Genomic DNA, 20,967 nt, shown 5'->3' with positions numbered 1-20,967 from the left:
GGGCAGACATGGCCTTTAACGGCCCACAACCCTGCGCCATGGTAGGCCGTTATAGGCCATGTACGCCCCTTAAAGTGGGCATGAAAGCTATTCGCACCACAGGGCTGATCTCTGGTTCGAATGGCTTTCCATGTTTTTCTTCAGGCAATTCACGGTCGTTGCGCAGCTGAACTCCAGAGGGGAAAGAAAAAGAAAAAGTATGGCCGCTGTCATATGGAAAAGGGACTAAGCCCCTTTACTATGTCTATGGCAGCGGCCAGAAGACAGGAGGAGCACCGGGACCGGAGCACAACGATCCGGTCCCGTAGGTAAGTGGGGAGGGGTGAAGAGGATAAAGGCTTCCTGTTGCCTCCCCACATTAATTTTTTTTTCAAAATGCTGCCATCTCAGGACGGGCCTGAGTTGGCTGGTAGCAGCAGGCAAAAAATGTCTATTCTCGCCCATCGTTCCAGCCACCTGATTGGCTGATGGCCCATCCCCGGGTGTGAGTCACCAATATTACCATACCGATGAGGGAAAAAACACACACACACATACAGGCACACCCATATTTTTAAGAATACATGAGACAGTATAGCTAATGAAATCAATTTTCTATATCTTAAGATGTTGTTCAGTTGCAAGTATAGAATATTTATAAAGCATTAAGCACTTTATGCTTTGAAAATACTAGGCTAGATATATTACTGTGTTATCAACGTATTTATTACACTCTGAATTTGTCATGAAAAAAAATCACGTTCGACACACATTAAAATGCTTTTAAAATACATACCCTTCCCTAGTACTGTCCGCTGTGGGTGGCATATGGTGATGCGGGCTGGCTAGGGGTGACTCTAGCGTGGCGTGCCGTGTGGACATCTCCAGAGTGGGTGGCACGAGGCCATTATGGGTGGAAGCCGAGCCGGTGTACATGCCTGAGAAGCAAACACAATGTTGGAAGCCATATGAGCAAACGCAAGCCGAACACAACCGCCGCCATGACTTTGCGGTTCCATAAAAGAACATGTCTGACAGAAAAGTTCATTTTATTAGATAACATTCTGTTCCCTATCTGAATTATGGATTCAAAACACATGTGGACGTTTCATAACATTGGCTTTCTGGGGCCGCCAGCATGTACTCACAAGTTTTTCCCTGTCCATAGGGTTTGAATCTGCGAGCTAAAGCAGTGGGGAAGCACAATTCTTTTTTTCTTTAACAATTGTTCAAAAAACACACGCAGGTCTATTTATACTGTTTTTGTAGGGACTGGCTGAATTAGCTCAATATTCTATAGAACCCTTCTCTTTGTCCTTAATAAATGGGCTAAGGATATTTCTTAACGTAAACAACTATCTATTCTCGATTTCACGTATATATTCCGCTGCTTCGAAACAGGCTGGCGAGCTGATTGCATGCATCTGTTGTGTGCATTCTGTGTGCATGTCCGGTGTGAGGCCACGGAGCGATGTAAAGCAAGGGGATCAGTGGCGTAACACAAAATGTGGGGGCCCCCCTGCGAGCCATGCTGAGGGGGCCCCCCAACTCAGCAACAGATCACTGGTCGTGCCACACTCTGGGCCGGCATAGATTATCACACTTGCGCAATACCCACGAACGTGCTGCTGAAGGTATATGCCGCACACTGCACTTGTAGAACGATATAAATATGTGTTTTAATGCACACACCATCGCTCCAGCCTTTTCTGTAATCACACTTTCACCACTGGCACGTTCCCCTCTCCCCTTAAGCACTCCCTTATGCATCCACTCCCCAAGAAGCTGTCTGCCAATCCTGCCTGCCTGGCAAACTATCGCCCAATCTCCATCACCCCTTTCCTTGGCATACTGTTGGAAAAGCTGGCCATCTCCCAGCTTACTCTCCACACGGAATCTGTTGGTTGTGCTCCATGACCTTCAGTCTGGCTTCAGAGCTGCCAGAGTCACGGAAACTGCTCTCTTGAACACCTGTGAAGATCTGCTCTCTAACCTTGATTCCAGCATTCCTTCTGTCCTCATCCTCCTTCATCTTTCCTCTGCTTTCGACACGGTCAACCACGCCATCCTGATCAATCCTGATCAATCGTCTCCATGAGAACTTGGCCATCACGGATCAGGCCCTTGAGTGGCTGACCTCCTTCCTCTTGGACAGCCCCTCCCAGGTCCAACTTGGTCCCTTTCTCTCTGCTCCATCCTCTCACCCTGGTTTTTCAACCTCTACTTCACCTCCTGCCCGCAAAAATCTGATCTCTACCTTCGCCTCTAACTTTCAGTGTTATGCGGAGGACACTCTGCTTTCCTTCAGGCTCCCCTCAGACTCCTCTACTCGCTCGCTCATTCCTGACTGTCTATCCATGATTCAGGATTCGTGTGCCTCCAAAGATCTCTGCCTTAATGTCAGTAAGATGGAGATCCTTCTCATTTGGACTCCTGCCCCTGCTTTCCCTCTCTCTCACTCGGGCTGTCCCCCCTTGGGCCCTCTTCCTTCGACATTCTGTGAGGCAAACAACCTTGGTGTCAGCTTTGACTCCACTCTCTCTTTCTCTCCTCACATTTTTTTTGGGAGGGCTCCCCCTCCCTGCAAACCCTGTTTTGTGGTAAAAAACACTTATTTTTTACCTAAACGGAAACCGAAAAAAAATATATAATTAAAAAAAATTCAAACCTTTTGTTTTCGATCCTATTGACTCTCACCTTTTGCATTCAAACCTTTTGTATTTGATCCTTTGACTGGACATCCTTAGAGAGTTGTAGGTAGCAGAGGAAAGGGCTTGAGAAGGAAGATATTTTGGAAGAGAGCGTTGGATGTAGTGTGGGCTACTGCTATGCGGATCCTGCAATGCGAGTTCCGCCTCCCCATAGAGAGGCAGAAAACTCTTTGTCCCCCACTTTTCTTTGTATGGAAGTGGACATGTCCGCTACCTCCGTATAATGTTGATCAAGGAATGCGGGGGAACCTACCGCAACTCCTGCTCCCCTTGATCGTCATTATGGGTTTTTCGTTATTGTATTCACTGCTGAATTCAGTATTTTTGTGCATGCGTTGTTTGTGTGGATTTTTTCTGCTGATACTGCATGGCCTCTGCTACAGCCGCAGCTCTGGCTATTCCAAAGGGATTCACCTTGTAATCCACTCTGCGGATTCACTATGAGAGTTGTGATTCTCAGTAAGGAGAAGGATCAGAGATCCTTCCTGAACACCACTGCATGGCAGTAGAGAATACACAGGTTTTCGTCTATCGGGCAGATAGCTCACAGGTTAAGAGATTGCTTCTGACACTAGGCAAAAACACGCTTGGCATGTTCAAATCCTAGCAGGGCCGTCTAAATTCTTCATCCTTCCGCGGTCGATAATCTGGGCATTAACAAATTGGCCAATAAACAGCTCTACAACAGTTCCTTGAAGCAGCGGACTCCCCTACGCCTCATCAAACGTTATTAGTTCTTTCTCACACTCATGGATCAGACAGCAGTGTTCAAATAAATTGGTGGATGTGCAAAAAACCCAGAAGACCTTTTTCAACGTTTTTACCCGTGTCCATGGAGTCAAGCATTAGAGCTGGAGAAACAAGAGTAGCATCTTAAGCACCTCTCTGGTGCATCTGGCAAAGGAAATCAAATGTGAGGAATGTACAAGATGTGGTCACAGTGTGAAGTGTCAACCTCAGCAGCACAGGCCTGAACAGTCCCCTTCTGATAAGCGTTCAATTTTTGAGAAAAATGCAATGTACTTCAAGGTCGTCATCATGATAATCTTTATATTTAAGAAAATCAACCCCTTAAACATCATTAGCACCAGGCATGGGGAGGCAGCCAATTAGGAGGCAAGGAACGCGTCTGAGTCTCCCGATGTAAGATGGCTGCTTCCCTTGCCATCTTCTCCCCACCGTCCCTTCCCTTCCCTCCTCCCTCCTCCCCACTTACCTGATAGTGGCAGAAGCAGATGCCACCACCCTAGCTGCTGCTGCGTCCGCTCCTGGTCCGTTGTGACCACCATGGAAATGGAAGAGGGGATCTGTATGGAGCCCCACCTTCCAGATCCATATCTGCCCCCTTACTGAAGTAATTTCATTCAATGAACGGGACGCCATGTGACGCCCCGGCTGTGATGGGGTCTCCCGTGCGTCGGGCCGCCCTGTACTAGAACCAAAGCATGCGCATACAATGAGACTATGACACACACACGCCTGATCGTTCCAGGGTCCCGGCGGCAACTGCCTCACGGGCCGTCTTTATTTCTCACGCGCATGCGCCACCATAACAAGGCTAGCACCTGCGCACATGCATTACGGACGTAACACTGGCCATTGAATCAAAATACAATGCTTTCAGCACCCCGGGTTACTGGATTGATAACCCGGGCTGCTAATAGTGCTAACACCCTCTCCGGAATGCCCGATTGGCTGTTATCGGCCCAGAGACCCTCGTTAAATGCCGTCCGGATCGGGTCTTAAAGCTAAATTATTTACTTGACTCTATGATAAAAGAAATATTAATATTAAAAATCATAGATGGAAGAGAAGAAAATATTGTTTAATCATGTGTTTTCTCATATAGCACTCACTTGTTACCATTTTTGCTGTTATCTCAGTCAATTGGACTCTGTAAGTTAAACCTGCAACCCGCAGCATGAGCATAGATTTTAACAGTAAGTGCTCAACTCACTGTGCAATACCACTAGGAAAAAGGAAGAAAAAGGCTTTGTAGCGGACATGCACAAAGATTGTTGTTCCTTGAAATTATAGCATTTGGGCAAAGAACACTTCGAATAGACCCCAACTGCTGCTGCTAACCACTTCCGCGTTGCGAAGGAATTCCATGGCTACCAGACCACGTGACTTCTGAGGTGAGAAAAGCAGCTCAGGCAGTGAATCATCTGTAATCGGACACCGATTTTTGCGGGCAGGAGGTGAAGAGGGACATCCTTGCTTGCTCAAGGACTACTCCAGTTCTGCACTTTTCTGTTTTGGTGGTGAAAGTGCCTTACTGCGACCAGATTCAAGGCAAAGGCTTAGTGAGGACCACTTAGTGCAAACCCCTCACACAGCGCCAATGTGCTGCTAACATCACGGATGTTGTATTACATCTCAACCAATGTGTGTGTGTCTCACATTTTCGTCAGACATCCTCAGCTCTAGCTCTTGTTGGGAATAAAAACAAGTAGGTACAACGGCCCCATAGTCCCTTAGAACCTATCAAAGCCGATAGATGATTGGTCATATGCAGGCCTTCCTTTGCCCCAAAGCCTCGTTTTACTAATTGTTTTCAAAGACACTAAGTAGCTTCCACAGAGTACAAGGATTCTGCCTGGGTGGATAGGTCTCGAATTAAATAGTGGGCTTGCATATGGGGAAAACCTGCACTTCAAGAGTTTGAATGCTGTGACAGTGGGCCACTCAGCCTTTCATCCGTTTGGGATCAATACATTGAGTTCTGATAAACGGGTTAATAGCTGCACCTGTAAAAACAGCACTTAGTAGTGGGAGGAGTCTGGCATGAGGAGCTACATAAGAACTTAAATTATTAGTGCGCCAAAGTATAAAGGGTCTTCGGTAAAAACATGATCTTCATTTAAACATCATTGCTTTTTTCGCCAAGAGCCGCCATGTCTAGTTATACAGTCTTCATATTTGAAATTGGGCTGGATAATAAAGTTGCCATCTCTTTAGCAGATCTGATTTCTGTTGTTTATTAAATAGTTTGACCTTTGTGGTTTAAGGCTTGTGTGCGGCCAAACTACCAAGCAGTGAACAAGGAGGAACTGACAGAGGGTCGCTTCATCTGTGTTTGTAATGTAATGTAACTGGTCTTGTATAGCACCCGCCTGCCAGTATTGGTGGCCTCGCTGTGCAAATGAATACACGTTTTCCAATTGGGATGGTATCGCAAGGAGTGCAGCAGGTCAGGGTATATATATTCAGAGGCTCCAGTTTAATCGCTGCCCGATTGCATGAATGGGTTGCCATGGGTAAATGGGATGCCCTCGTTTAAGTGATGCCACACTGTATCTTCCTTCTCAGCATCTTGGATTAACAGTTGCCCACCTGTCTGAATTGTTAACTGTTGCATTGCTGTATTTTCCTCCTTGGCATTGCATGAATTGTTTGCCCTAGTTGAATTCTTTGAGTGTTGCCCCATCATGTTTGCTCTTCAGCATCCTCAATGCAATGCTTGCCCACAGTGTGAATTATCTGCCCCGGCACCAACTCTCTTCGTCATGTCCACCCACTCTGTCAGCAGGACACCTATGGTACTTGCACACAGCAATTTAAAAACCCTGCACAGAGACATCAAACAAAAGAAATCTACGCCTCTACAACCAACTTACATACCACTGCCACGGCCAAAGCACCCTAGCACCATGGGCACACAAGGCTTCCATTTGGACACACATGTTTCTATGCCCACAACACGGACACTGTGGAAAGAGACCTGCACACAACCACGGTACTTCTGATCTGCAAGGATCAACACAGCAGCAAAGTTGCCCTTTATTCCCTCTCCGTCCCCACTAACCTAGCCCATGAGCTTCTCTTTCAGACCCGCCACGGTGCCTTTGGACCATGCAAAAGGCACCGGTGTGCACGGTATAAGCGTATAAGCCACGATGATGGCAGATGCTAAACAGATCTGAAGAGCAGGTTGTCTCAAAATTCAGGTTCTAAATCTTCTCCAATATGTGTTTATTGAAAGTGGAAGTATTACGTAGCACAGCTGTTTAAATTATGATTGACTGGTCAAGCATAATTGCGGCCTTTTACCACTTTGGCAATCATGAACAAATATTCAACAAAATTGGCAGAAATTCTTAAAGTGATCCAACCACATCTTTGGGAAATTTGTTGGTACAAAATGGACATCGGGAGACAGCGTAATAAGCCACCTAAAAAGTATCTTTTCTGTGGAAGTGGCGACTCCACTTTACAGTAATCCAGCATAGGTCGCGCTCTGCGTTACACGGCAAATTTAACACACTACTAGATGTGGTGATGGTTTCGCTTTGGAATCCGCTCGAAGCCACATTGAACCAATTTAAATTTCAGCAGAGGAAAAACAGCTCAATACATTCAATTAAACAAAATGGGAGGAGAGGGCTGTCAGAAACTCACACCCTGGAAACTGGGAAATTGCACAGCAAGCCTGCTAGTCATCTACGCAAGGCAAGAGGTCACTATGCGCAATTGAATGTGCGCGATCGCGGTTAATGATGCGAGGGAAGGTTTTTCATATCCTAAAGCCGCTGTGATGCATGTGGTCCGCATGTGGAAGGGTGACGGCGGACACACAGAGTTCACAGATTACTCATTGCCGTTCTCAGTGGGATAGATGTATTCATATGTATTCTGATCATTTATGTCATCTTGTCACAAATGTTACTTTTATAAAAACAAAGTGGGAAGCAAGCCACAGTCCTTCGTCTAGTAATATGTATATGGGATGAAATACTCCCTACCGTACATTATAAGGATATTGCATGTCAGCAAGGAGTTCCGTAACTAAAAAAAGGTACAAGGCCAAAGGCCGAGTCCATTTATAAAGTCACCGAACTCGGAGGTGACCTGCAATATCCTTTTTAAATATGGTAGTAGATTTGTTATTCATTATAATACATGGCTATGCACTGTTGTCTCCTTTAATAGCTAGCCTGGTACTTAATGTATTATAAGAGATCTTCCAGTTGTTTATACATATAATCAATGTAGAATATGTTTGGATTAAACAAAAATTATAATATGCTTCATGCTATATGTGGCAGAAAAATAATTTATTCGCTTTAATAAAATGCCTCCAGAAACCTTTTCATTCGTGCTTTAAAATAAGCAATACCATGCAGACTTTTGTTCACATGTGTTCAATCCCAGCAGTGAAAATATAAACATACTACCATAAATAGGTTCTTGTCTCCCTTTCCTGCTTCTTTTTTCTAAACCACTACTTGTCCTCCGAGATCTTCCCAACCTCATACAACATGGCCCCCATCCTACCCCTCTTGCAAAAGCTACGGCTGAGCCCAACAACACTACTATGTCCCTCTTCCCTTGCTACACTAAAATCCAAGAGTATGACGGGTTCAACCGCAACACCAGTACCTAGAAATGCATGTGCCTAAGCACCCTCTCTTTCTGGATTCTGCAACTGTCTCTTCAGTGCAGAACTAATGTTCACCCTTGTTCATAAGTCCCTCATGCCTGCTCATCAGTCCTCCCTATCCATTATCATCAATGCCCTTGATCTTTCTGCTGTCTTTGATACATTCAAACACTCACATCTACTCTTGACGTCTCTGCTTCCTTGACACACCCTTTTCCTGGATGGCCTCCTACCTAGCAGGTCACTATGTGTTGGAATGGTGGAGCATCCTCTGCCACCCCTCTACTGATCGTGACCCTCACAGGTTTGCCTTTGGTTCTCTCCAGTTCACGCTCTATACCTCATTCCTCCATATGTAAGGTACATTATCTCTCTGCTTCTGCCACAACGCACCTTATTTTCTATCATTTCAATGCCTTTCAATGCCATCAGATCATCCAGTGTTGTGTATTTCATGTCCTCGGGAGGATAGCTCAGGGGCAACGTGCTCAACTTGAAAGCAAGACGATGCCGAGCAACGCAGCTTCGATCCCTAGGGTCTGCGCTTAGAAATCTCTGGGTATTGAGCGCGTTATAAATAACCAATTACAAATCCAAAGCAAGAAATGCCCACAAGGAAGGTATGAATATGAGACTTGCCAGGAGCTGCCTGAAAGAATTAACCTACACTGGTACACCACCTCGAACTGCAAAACAGAAACACCAGTGGGTCACCACTTTGCATACGATGGGCACACTGCAAGGTTCCACAGTGATGGTATTGAAAGGCGAAACTCTGACTACCAAACACTGAAGAACATGGTCAACCAAGTACTTGATGATGCTAATCCATAGATATAGGATTTAGGGCACACTATGGCCAACTGTGGCCCAGGACTAGCAAGGCAAGGACATCAACAATGCCAGAAGACAACCCTCTATTACCACCTCTCACCCATATCTAATGGGCAGTACTGTTCAGAACCCTAAGGAGTGAGGACACCGGACATACACACATCAAAATGGAATAGCTAACAGATCAATCTTCACAGATCAAAATATTACGTTACCTGCAATCTGATCAATACATACTCCTATTAAAAACGAGTCGTAAGACATAATATGGGAGATAATGAGCAGAAAAGAAAAACACAATATATAAAAATAGCTATCATACAATTCGATTGTTACATACTGATTATTTGAAAATGTTGAAGTGTCTTTTGTTCAATATACGTATTTCTAACACTAAAAGTAATCTGCATGTCGGATAGCAATGCCCAGACCGTACGGACTGAATCTGCTCTTAAAAAGCTGCAAAGTGCCAGGCGGCATTGTCGAATATTTGTTTTATTCAGAAACAACTTCAATGTAGTTTGTCTGGTTCTATGATAAACCGGACCAAAAAACTGAAAATTAAGGAGACTTTCTTTCGGGGATTTACACAGTGGTCAACTATGATTGCCAGTATCACCTGTCCATTTTGTCGTGATGGTTCTTAGTGATAGACAATGTAAACTTGCCCATGTTACGAAGGACATATCCTTCAGCAAGTCACTACACTCTCAATATCATGGGAGATTATTTGCTGATACGATTAATAGGATTCTATAAATTCTATTGGAAGGTTTGTTTAATTTGTGCGCCTCTCGCTGAGACTGCATATATAGTTTAAGATGGTTTTTCGCTTTGGTGCAATCACTCTTACTAATAGGAATCAGATCAGTGAAGTGAGTGTGAGCCTTGATCTTACTGAGGGATGTACGTATTCGACCAAACCAAGGGACCAATTTATGACGCGGAAGGGACAACATAGACTAAATAATGAAATGTGTTAGGGTCGCCTCACCATTGTTCCATATTCTGAGCCAGTGCAGTGCTGGTTCTAAAACTAAACCATCAGCAAGAAAACCGAAGCCCCATTCCAGGCGTGTGCCAAAATTAGGTTCAGAAGATGGAACACCTCGTGTTCTCTTGAGAAGGTTATTGTCAGTTACCTGTGTCTGCTCAAGACCTTCCATGCCCCCGAGCTAAGCCATATCTTGCTATAGTCAAGGACTTCATCTTTTAAATATCGAGAATTATCCGTAAGGGTTCAGCCCTGCAAGAGCTCATAGAGCAGTAGATACCGCCTATCGACTGCTGCTTCCTTACAGGTTGCTTGCTAATGAGTACCTTGCCATTAAACCCAGAGTTTGAACTGACACCCAAATAATCATATTCATTCACCCACAAGATTTTGTTGTGGTTTGCATGGACGGACTGTAACTTCAGAATCTTTCTTTTTTGTGGTGGTGCAAATAATTAGGGCGGATTTCTCTGGGTCAACTTTCAAGTCTAAGGAACTCATAAAATCAGTGTATGCAGTGATTATGCATTACAAGGCATGGGGGGTCCAAGCAATGATACCAGTATCATCTGCATACACTGATGCAGGGATATGGCGATTGTTGATTCTGGGCGTATCAGTATTGGCAGAGAGTAATGCAGCTAAAAGGCCATCGACATATAGCAAGACGAGAGGTGGGGCCAAAACACAGCCCTGACTGACTGACCCCCGAAGATGTTGGAAAATATGCAGTGCAATGTCCCACAGGGCTGCTACTGAGGACAGCACATGCCCCTTGATGGATCCAAGCCAGTATGTCCAGCAGGAGCGCGGGACAATTCATGGACCTCAGCACTTGCCAAAGATTAGTCCTATTTACCTTGTCAAGGGCAGTACCGAGATCCAGGAATGCCAACTATATGGGCTCCCCTTTGGTACAGATAGAATGGGCTGTTATGTAATACAAATTCAAACATGGTTCATTTGTGCCCAGTCCCCGTCTAAAGCCATGCTGTTTGTTGGTCAGAATGTTATTGTCTGACACTCACTTTTCCAGTTTTGACAGAATGACATGGCCAGGTATTTTGAAATGGGAATCCAGAAGTGAGATATGCCATTACGCTGCAGGATTTTCTATCCTGCTCTTTTTAAAAATGAGGAATATTATAGCTTTTTTCCATGAGTCAGGAAAAATCAGGTGTCATTTAATTTAACCACAAGGGCATATTTTGCAGTGGTCACATTGTATACAAGAGATCAGTTGTAGGTCGCACACAAATTGAAATTTAAATTAAAAAAGTCAATTCAATAAGGCATTCATTTAATGTATCAGTGCTAACGTCACGAGTATTCCCAGCCTATGAACCCTCTTGAAGTAATTCAAAACATAAAACATCTTGCAGACAAAACTGCAATAAGATGTTGCACTTGTATGGGAACTTCCAATTATTCACTTTTTATATATGAAATAAACTCAAAGTGTTATGGCTGGTAGACCCCATTGGTCGCCATGGCGACGTTGGAGGCAAGTGCATGGAGTTAGATGTGGTTCCCGTAACATGGCGCCCTTGTTTCTGGGTAACGTTGCAGTATTCTTCTCAGAGACACGGCTGGCTCTGCCCCCGCTGTTGGCAAGAACACTTATGAGGCTGTGATCCCGGCAGAACCCTGCGTCACTTCTCCTTTTTCACAACACATCCCGCTCTCGAGCATACACCCAGCTTCCCTGTTAGGAACGTTCCAACGGCTTTGTTGCCTGGAACCCCACCGCGTAACCAGGCAATGGTACGAGATCATAACACACAGCATTTTACTAGCGGACCGTCTGATCTGTGGCGGCACATTCATCTACACTTTTTACGATCCATTCTGTTCTTCTAATTCTTAGGCAGGTTTTGAATGTACTCAATGAACACTTTGGAATCATCCCCTGACAAACAACGAACAACGCCATTCAGTTCCTCGTGCTTACAGCACTCGGGAGCCTAGCAACGGGAAGATGCAGGTCATTTTTCAAAACGCCTCTCCTAGGCTCTGCTCAAATCTTTACATACTCTGCTCCTTTAGTCCACAGCAATCAAGAAATACCAGTTCACTTCCAGACAAGCTCTTACTGTTCTTCCTACACCGCCTTCACCTAGGACAGCCCAGAGGTAGGAACCATTCCTTTTCTGTCTTCTTCCCCGTCTACCTGATTAGAAGACCATGGGTATTAATCCTTATTCATTCTACCCGCAAAACGTCCTCATTGATTCACAAGCCTCTTTCTATTCCCTATGGACATCCACGGTTTCAGCATAGGTACAACAGGATTTGATCTAGCCCTTACCTTTACTAAGTACAAACTCTCTTCTAACTCCTTCCTTTGTACTTAATAGGTAGTTCATGTTGAAGTCTCCATTAAGAAGGCTCTCCAGCAAGGTGAACCCCGCCACAACTGAAACACTTTAACCGAAGACCGACAACATCCAGGGTTTTCTTCCCCAGGAGGGTTTCCCTGTGGGTTCTGGGTTTCCCTTTGCGGTCAAGCAGTGCAGGAGGATCTAGGGCATAGGGGGAAACTTCTCTAATTCAGCGGCCCGCTGCTTCTGATCGAGGTTAGTGCAAGTTCTATATTTCCACTCCGTAGAGTTTTGCTTGTTTGGTATAACACAAAGTCAAAATATGCATGTTCTTTGATACTTCCATAAATATCTTTCACACTATTAAATGTGATGTTGAAATAATCATTTAATTCAATCACAAAATTAATTTCAGTGATACGGTCAACAATTCAAAGATCAAACAATTCGAAAAAAATAGCAATTTTCACTAAACAAAAAAGTTCCTTAACAATACTTGTCAATATAAATCGATTCATCAAGTAAGACACAATTAAGAAACTTCTTCTTAGAGTTCAAATTCAGTTGGTACCAGAAGTCAAGAACAATTGGTGTCCTGTAGTCCTTCTGTGAGTTTCGGGACTCACCCTTCCGCAGGAATGCAGACGACCACTCTCTTGATAATTTATCTACAACGATATGACTAACCAGTAATTAAAATGTTAATGTAAATGAGTAGAACCCAAGAAATTAAAAAGTATTTGCCTAAACTAACCTTAAGTCCAGATATTTCCCGGACATTCGGAATCCCAACAATTTCCAAACGTTTAGTCAATCTACTGCAGTAAATAGATACTCTCTTCCCTCCTTTTAGGGTAACACTGTAAAATCCAATGTTACACTTCAGTAACATTGTAACATTATATTCCAGCCAGTCAAACTAAGGAATGCTATTGAAATCACTACACCATCCTGAGAATGCAGAGAGGCTGCAATATACAATTTAAGGCTCCATGTGAGGTAAAAACAAAACACATCATGCTTTCTAATTGTGTGATTTTAAATATTTAATTTCAAAATATTTCTTTTTTTTTAAACTTCTTTTTATTATATGGCAGCATGGCAGCATAACAACAGGCGAACAGCGCCCAGCAAATATAGATTAACATTACAGGTCATGATATGGTCACATAAAGATTACATACAATATGATACGGGCACAGAGATTCAATCCACATATGAGGGGAAGTAGTTAAACCAAGCGATACGGGAGGAGCTCTCAGACCAGTGAGAAAGGGGGGGGTGGTGGGGGATCCACCGGGAATATGCCAGACTAGTGAGAAGGAGCAGGCGGGGAAGCCACCGGAGAGGTGACGAGGTCGGACATGTAGGAACGGAACCTAAGCCAGATGTCCCTAGGTCTGGAGTGAGTGGGTTGCATGTGTGCCCAAGTTTCCTCGGTGTCAGAGGCCCAAGTGACCGCCCTCAGCCATTGGGCATGCGTGGGGGGAGAGGGGCGAAGCCAGCAGAGCAAGATGGACCGAACCGCTAAGAGCATGCAGAGGCCGGCCAGCTTCCTGGAGTTTCGAGGAAGGCCCGGGAGGTCGTGAAAAAGGCACAATGCAGGGGAAGGATCGATGGGGTGATCGAGCACAGCGGAAACCGTTGAACAAACCATACCCCAAAACTGTGAGAGGCGGGGGCAGGACCAGATCATGTGGATGTAGTCCGCATCGACATGCCCGCAGCGGGGGCAGCTAGATGAACGCCCGCTGGACATGCGATGCAGTCTGGCCGGGGTGTAGTGGAACCTGTGCAACACTTTAAACTGAATGAGTTTAAATCGGGAGTTAAAGGACACCCGGTGAGTGCGGTCGCATAAATGTGCCCAGCGATCGTCCGATATCTCTACCCCCAAGTCTTCCTCCCAGGACCCCCTAAGTTTAGCAAATCCTGGAAAGGATCTGGACTGTAGCATGGAGTACAACCTGGAGATTTTGCCTTTCATAGGTGAAGGGGAAGTGAGCTCCTCAATGGCCGGGTCGTCCGGTGGTAACGCAGGGAATGTTTGATAGCTGCGCTCAAGGGTCCTTCGGAGAGACGCGTATTGAAGCCAGACGCTCCGGTCACTTCTCAAGGGTAGGGGGAGATCAGCCCACTCAATGAATGTGCCCTGGTCAAACACGTCCCGCAACAGCTCGTAGCCTGCCTCGGCCCAGCGACGAACGGTAGATGGTGCAACCTGAGGAACCCCCGGGAGGAAGTTCCAGAGAGGAAGGTTGCCGTGGAAAGCCTGGGTTACTCCGAGCAGTTTCCATGTTTTGGCCAATGCCAGGGATGTGCAGGCGACCGGACTCTGTGAGTCCAGTGCCCGAGGAGCGGGTTGAATAAGTAAGGAGCGGATTTCGCGGTCACAGACCGCTAGCTTCTCGAGCCGGACATGAGGGGGGGGGTCAGTTGTGTCGAACCAATAAGAGACATATTGAATTTGAGATACCAACCAATATCTGAGAAAATCCGGAGCCCCGAAGCCCCCCCTAGCCATGGAGGTGGACAAGGTCTCATATTTAAGTCGAACCGCCCCCGAGTGCCAGAGGAAGGAGGTAATTGTGCGAGTCAAGTCTCGGAAAAAGTCTGCGCCTGGCCACAAGGGTACGTTGGCAAACCTGTAGAGCAACTGAGGTAGCACCACCATTTTCAGTAGACCCATTCTGCCCGCAAGAGAAATCGGGAGCTTGTCCCAGGCTGCAACCTTAACGGACAAATGTGAAAGGTACTTCCGAAAGTTCTCTTCGAGGGTCAGTGTCTGTCGACGCGTCACCTCTACTCCCAGGTAGGTGAATGCAGATTGAGCCCAGGTGAATCCCTGAGTGTCAGGAGGGGGAAGAGTGCACTCCGTGAGTGGGAAGAGGGTGGATTTCGAGCAGTTCACCCTGAGGCCCGAGACCCGACCAAAGTAGATGATATCCTCAAGGACCGGAGACAAGTTAAGAGATGGGGAGCGGATGAACAACAACGCGTCGTCCGCGTATAGGGAAACTATGTCTGCCTTCCCGGCAGAACGGAGGCCTCTGTGAGCATGGCGGTGACGAAGCATGTCCGCAAATGGCTCCATGGCAACCGCAAAAACCAAGGGAGAAAATGGACATCCCTGCCTTGTTCCCCTGGCGATCCCAAAGAGAGGAGAACAGTGGTCGCCCGTGCGGACTCTAGCCACAGGAAACGAATAGAGTAGCCTAACCCAAGAGAGAAAGGAGGGACCAAATTTACAGTTTTCGAGAACCCGCCAGAGGAATTGCCACGATACCGAATCGAAGGCCTTTTGCATGTCCAACGTGGCCGCCACAGCCGAAGTCTCCGGGCTGATTCTGTCAATTATGTTGAATATACGCCTCAGGTTCAAGGAAGTAGACCGCCCCGGAACAAAGCCCGCTTGATCGGGGTGAATGATGGATGGAAGGATGGGAGCTAACCTTAGGGCCAGGGCTTTTGCGTATATTTTGGCGTCGCAATTTATGAGGGAGAGTGGGCGGTACGAACCACAGCGTGAGGGGGGTTTACCAGCCTTTAACAATACAGTGATCGTGGCCTCACGCAGTGAGGGGGGGAACATGCCTGTCTCCACCGACTCCTCCCACACTGCCAACAAGTGGGGAAGGAGAAGTGCCTTATAGGACTTATAAAATTCAACTGGGATACCGTCCGACCCGGGAGCCTTCCCGGAGGATAAGGAAGCGTCGGAGAGCTCCTCCTGCGTAAGCGGAGAGTCGAGAGAGCCCGAGGCCTCAGGGGATAATGTTGCCAGCGGAAGGGAGTCGAGAAAAGAGTCAATCTCCTCCACTGACACCTCGTCTGAGTTGGAGTATAGGGACCCGTAAAAGTTGAAAAATTCCGTGTTGACGTCCCGGGAGGAGACAGCCAAGGAGCCGTCCGGTCTCTCAATCCCGGGAATGTGTGGGGAACCTGTCTCGTGCCGGATCAACCTCGCGAGGAAGCGGCCAGGGCGTTCGCCCTCACCGTATTTCCGTGCGATGCCTGGGTTATCCAGAAACTTCTGTTCACGGTCGGCTAGGGAACGAAACGTGTCCAGCTCCTCCCCGATGGCAGCTAGGTTACCCGTGGTAGAATCGAGTGAACATGCAGCCTCCAGTGACGACAACCTAGCTTCACTCAAGGCTATATCTCTCCGAATTGACTTAAGAACCCCGTTTTCCTTGGAGAGTGCAATCCCCCTGACATAGGCCTTAAAAGATTCCCACAGTGTGGCAAGCGATGATACCGAGCCCGTGTTCAGCTCAAAGAACTCCAGGATTGAGTCCTCGAGCTCGGAGTGGAACTCTGGATCGAGCAGGGCCAGGGGTTTCAATCTCCAGCAGCGGGACCGGCCAGGATCAGGGGCCCAACTCACGGTGATGGTCACTGGAGAGTGGTCGGACAAGGTTCTGGGTAAAATCATTAGTTGTTTCACGTCCTTGACCAAGACATTGGAGATCACCCAGCGGTCAATGCGGGAGTATGAATCGTGGACTGAGGAATAGAATGAGTAGATGCGGGAATCGGGGTAGAAGAATCTCCATGCATCCACCATGGCCAACCGGGGAAGGGATGATAATGCGGCATAGGCTGCCCTGGAAAGATGACGGGGCTTGGACCCAGATCTATCAAGGGCTACATCGAAGATAGTATTGAAGTCACCCCCCCAGAGAATTGGTACAAGGGGGAAGCCATCTAGGAGAGACGTGATCTGTCTGTAGAACTCCGGGTCATCGAGATTGGGGCCATAAATATTCAACAAGACCACCTCCCTCCCTTGAAGCGTAGCGTGTAACAGAACATACCTGCCCAGGGGGTCAACGTGTGAGGAGAAGAGAGTGAACCGGAGACTCTTATGAATGAGAGTCATGACCCCACGACTTTGAGTCGAGTAGTCTGTGAAGAATCTATGAGAGCCCCAGGTCCTGGCAAATCGGACGCATTGGGCTGATCTAGCGTGTGTCTCCTGCAAAAAGAGGATCTTGGACCCATGGCGCTCGGCCTGCAGCTGGAGTTGTCTCATCTTTCTATAATTCCCCAACCCCCGTACATTCCAACTCATAAAGGTTAAGTCCCCCTCAGCCATAGATGTGGTAGTGGTAGAGTCGAAAAAGGTGACCAGGGCCAGTGGGTGTGTGCTGCGCCACGGTCCGCCTTCGCTGCCAGTGCCAATTTTCTAACAATAACACCCCTAACATGTCCCACCCCCACCCACATCCCCCTCCCAAACAGAGGAATGACAATCCCAAACCCCTTCAGCCAAAACCAAACTAGCGGCATCATCGCCTGGGGGCCTGTAGGCCGTGCTGACCGCAGCACTCCGGGCTGCAGCGGAACCAGTATAGCTCGAGGTGCAACTGCAATAACTTATACAACTTAGGAAAGGCATTTTGCATTTAGCAGTATAGCACATAGTTGAGATAAGAGGAGAATCTTGAACAAGTCGAATCCGGGAAAGAGGATCAATGCGGCATCAGTACAGGGGGAAGGCCGGGCCCGGCCGCCCCCCAAACGGCCCAAAGGGGGAAGCTGCAAGACTGAATATAGAAGGGGGAAGTCAACCTGGGAAGTGTTCATCAATAAATTTGGAAGCCTCCTCCGGGATCGTGAAAAAGAACACTTGGTTAGCATGTTCTATGCGCAGTTTAGCTGGGTAGAGCATGGCATATTTGATGGAATGATCTCGTAGCCTGCGCTTCACAGCTTGGAAAGTCTTACGTTCCCGTTGGACGGTAGTCGAGTAGTCGGGGTAAAGATGAATTCTCGCTCCCCCCAGTAGCAGCTCGCCCTTGACCCTCGCGGCTCTGAGTAGGGTGTCCCGGTCCCGGTAGTTCAGGACTCGAGCGATGATGGGGCGGGGTGGAGCCCCAGGCTTGGGTTTGGCGGAAAGGGCACGGTGTGCACGCTCGATAGCAAAATGAGGGGAGAGCTTGGGGGAGTCCAGAAGCGTCATTAACGTGTGCTCAACAAAGTCCTCCATTGGCTCATGGACTTCGTCCTCAGGGACCCCAATTATACGCAGGTTATTGCGCCTCGAGCGAGATTCCAAGTCTTCGTTCTTCTTTTCCACCTCGAGGACTCGGCCGGAGAGAGCGACAACCTCAGAGCGCAGTGCTCCCAATGCCTCCTCGGCCGAGCCGACCCGTGTCTCGACCTCAGTCACGCGACCATCAGTCCTCTCCATGTGGGCCTTGATCGAGGATATTGTACCGTTCATGTCATCCAGTTTTGAGTGTAGGGCGGTGAAGCCCTCCCTGATGAAGTCCATCATGTTTTGGGGTTCAGGTGTCACCGCGGACGATGACGCAACAGGTGGCTGCTCAGTAGGGTCCTCCGGAGCTCTCACAGCCGCCCTCGCAAACATGTTAATGGAGCTTTGCTTCCTCGCGCCTCCCTTGGTCATTTTGACAAGAGTGATGGTAGTGTGGGGTAAAGAAGGGGGGGATCGCTAGCAGCCCCCAGTAGGAGAGGGGGAGATCCCAGGCCGCGAGAGCCGATACTCCAGATAGGGTGCGTAAGCGAAAGGGGAGCGGGGAGCGGTCCCGAAGTGTAGGCCGCCAGGCTACAGCCCGACTGGGAGGGCGCTGAAAGCGGCGGCAGGGGGCCTTGAGGGCGGGGGTGCCCAAAGATGGAGGGCAGCGATGTTAGCGGCACCCTTTCGCCAAGTAACAATCCGGGTGTAGGGACAGCAGCTTCAAGCCCCCAGTGAACGGTAGGGTCGCTCAGGGCGTGGGATTCCAGACGTGCAGTGAGGGCCCAGTGGCTTCCCAGCGGGGGGAGAGGGCCGCTGGGCCACAAGACAAAAAGCCACGAGAGTCAGGGCCCCCCAGGCGGATCCAGACGCACCGACCGTGGGTCTCCAACAACGCCGCAGGGACGTCCCACCAAAGAGGGGCGACCCCGGAGTCACAAGGCAGGGAGGCAGGTATCCAGGCCCAACAGTCCACGAAGCCCCCCCCCGCGCACCTCAGGAGGCCGCAGCGCTCAGGCAGCGAGGCGCGTGCAAGCTGGACTCCACAGGAGAAGAAAGGAGATCCCACGGCGATCCACTGGGGGGGGAGAGGCAGGCCAGGAACAGCGAGGATAAAAGCACGGCCCCCCCAGCCGAGCACAGATGTAGGGAGAGTTTGTGCGCCTTCCGCGGGGTCGCCACAGGAAAGAGGAGCGGCCAGCAAGGAGCGAAGTTCCCCAGCAGCACGTACCTGAGAGCCGCGCCGCTCCAGCAGCGCGGCGTGTGCTGTCGGGGGGAAGAGGGGGCCCTGGGTCTCCACCACGGGCTCCGGAGCCGCGAGGGCAGCAGGGAGGCCCCGATGTAGCGCAGGCAGGCAGCGGGTGCAGGCAGGGTGGACGCACCGCTGGGCCGACGTCCCTCCAGGGACCCGGGAGCAGCGACTCGGCAGGACCAGCGGCCTGGCTGGCGGGTCACGGTCCCAGGACTCCGACGACCCCGCCGCCAGGAAAGTCGAGGCGCGCCAGCTCCCACCGATGCCCGGTGGATGCGAGGAGGAGCGCGAGGAGGAGCGCAGCAGGCCCCCGGCGGGAACAACCACCCTCCGCCGGGGCTGGATTTCAGGCGCGGAGGAGCGCCGCAGGAAGGGGGATGGGCAGCGTGGAGTCTGGGATGCACTTCCCGGCTCCGATTCAAAGCGGGATCAGATCCCCAGGATCCCCGAAGCAGCGGGGGAAAAGTCGTGTGCTCCGCGCCCGGCTGTAATCCGTGGAAACCTCCTAAATCAGGATTTGGAGGTCCGCCCGCATCGGAGCACACGTATCAGGCGGCCATCTTGCTCGGCGCCCAACAGCGCCCCCCAATTTCAAAATATTTCTAACAAAATATATATTTTTTTTAATAAGGTGCACATTCTTAAAAGACAGAAATGTGTATTGCTATTGGTGAGTACTGTTATATGTTTTCCTGGCTGCCAGATTTATTGACGTTTACATAAGGATGCCTGCATTCCATGCATACTATTCATTCACCCAATGAAGTTCTGAATGAAAATTCACTTTTTTTCTGTAAGAGTGTGTTTCTTTGCAACTCATTTTCCTCTGCACCGTCTGATATAGAACTCTAGGGGACTCCGAAAACGAATGCATGGTAGCCGCTTTGCAAAGATTTCCAATTAGACTAATAAAAGGCATGGAAACTTGCATTTTCTGTGATTTCAAAACTAAACTAACCTTTCTTTGCATTCCTTCTTGTCTACAAATGCGTAAATAGGCTGCATCCTCATCACATGAAAATCATCATCTCTCACTGCCCACACCGCACTCTCAGAGATCTCTAGATCTCCTCAAACTCTAGATGTTCTGTCCTCCTTGTGCTACCTCACACTTTTGCCCTTGCACACTCCCCCGCAACAGTAGAACTCTCTGCCCTCGGACATCAAGCCATCCCTGAACAATCGGTATTCAACCTGCCCTGAGAAGGCGCCACCTCGTACTTTAAGTATCACCATGCTGGCAGCTTGCCTGAAGACATCACTGGATATAGAAGAGTAATAAGTAAAGTCTGACAGATGTAAAGTACGCCACTAAAAAGAGAAGATATGTGGACGCACTAAACCTGATGTATGGATAACTAAAGAATGAAGATGCAATTGAAGCAACTAAGTAGAAATATGTGCAAATAAAAAGGAAAACCATATACACTAAGAGGATAAGTGACATGAGATGTAATCGGTGTATATACAGAGAAACGCAAAGTAGATAACACACCAGAGAATCATGCTA

At 48.2% G+C, this 20,967-nt stretch overlaps 1 protein-coding gene across 3 annotated transcripts in view; it reads right to left on the bottom strand.

Moving 5' to 3' along the window:
* GLIS1 (GLIS family zinc finger 1) overlaps nucleotides 1-20,967 on the bottom strand; it is a 1,244,663-nt gene that overhangs the window by 160,867 nt on the left and 1,062,829 nt on the right. For all 3 annotated transcript variants that reach the window (XM_069642164.1, XM_069642165.1, XM_069642166.1), the window contains exon 7: nucleotides 776-917. In XM_069642164.1, coding sequence (XP_069498265.1) covers nucleotides 776-917 — 142 coding nt within the window. The remainder of the gene's footprint in view (nucleotides 1-775; nucleotides 918-20,967) is intronic.

Source organism: Ambystoma mexicanum, chromosome 1q (genome assembly GCF_040938575.1).
Source record: "Ambystoma mexicanum isolate Mex_15411 chromosome 1q, UKY_AmexF1_1, whole genome shotgun sequence".
Taxonomy (NCBI): Eukaryota; Metazoa; Chordata; class Amphibia; order Caudata; family Ambystomatidae; genus Ambystoma; species Ambystoma mexicanum.
Note: the sequence above shows the minus strand (reverse complement) of the source record. Positions and strands in the feature narration are given on the sequence as shown.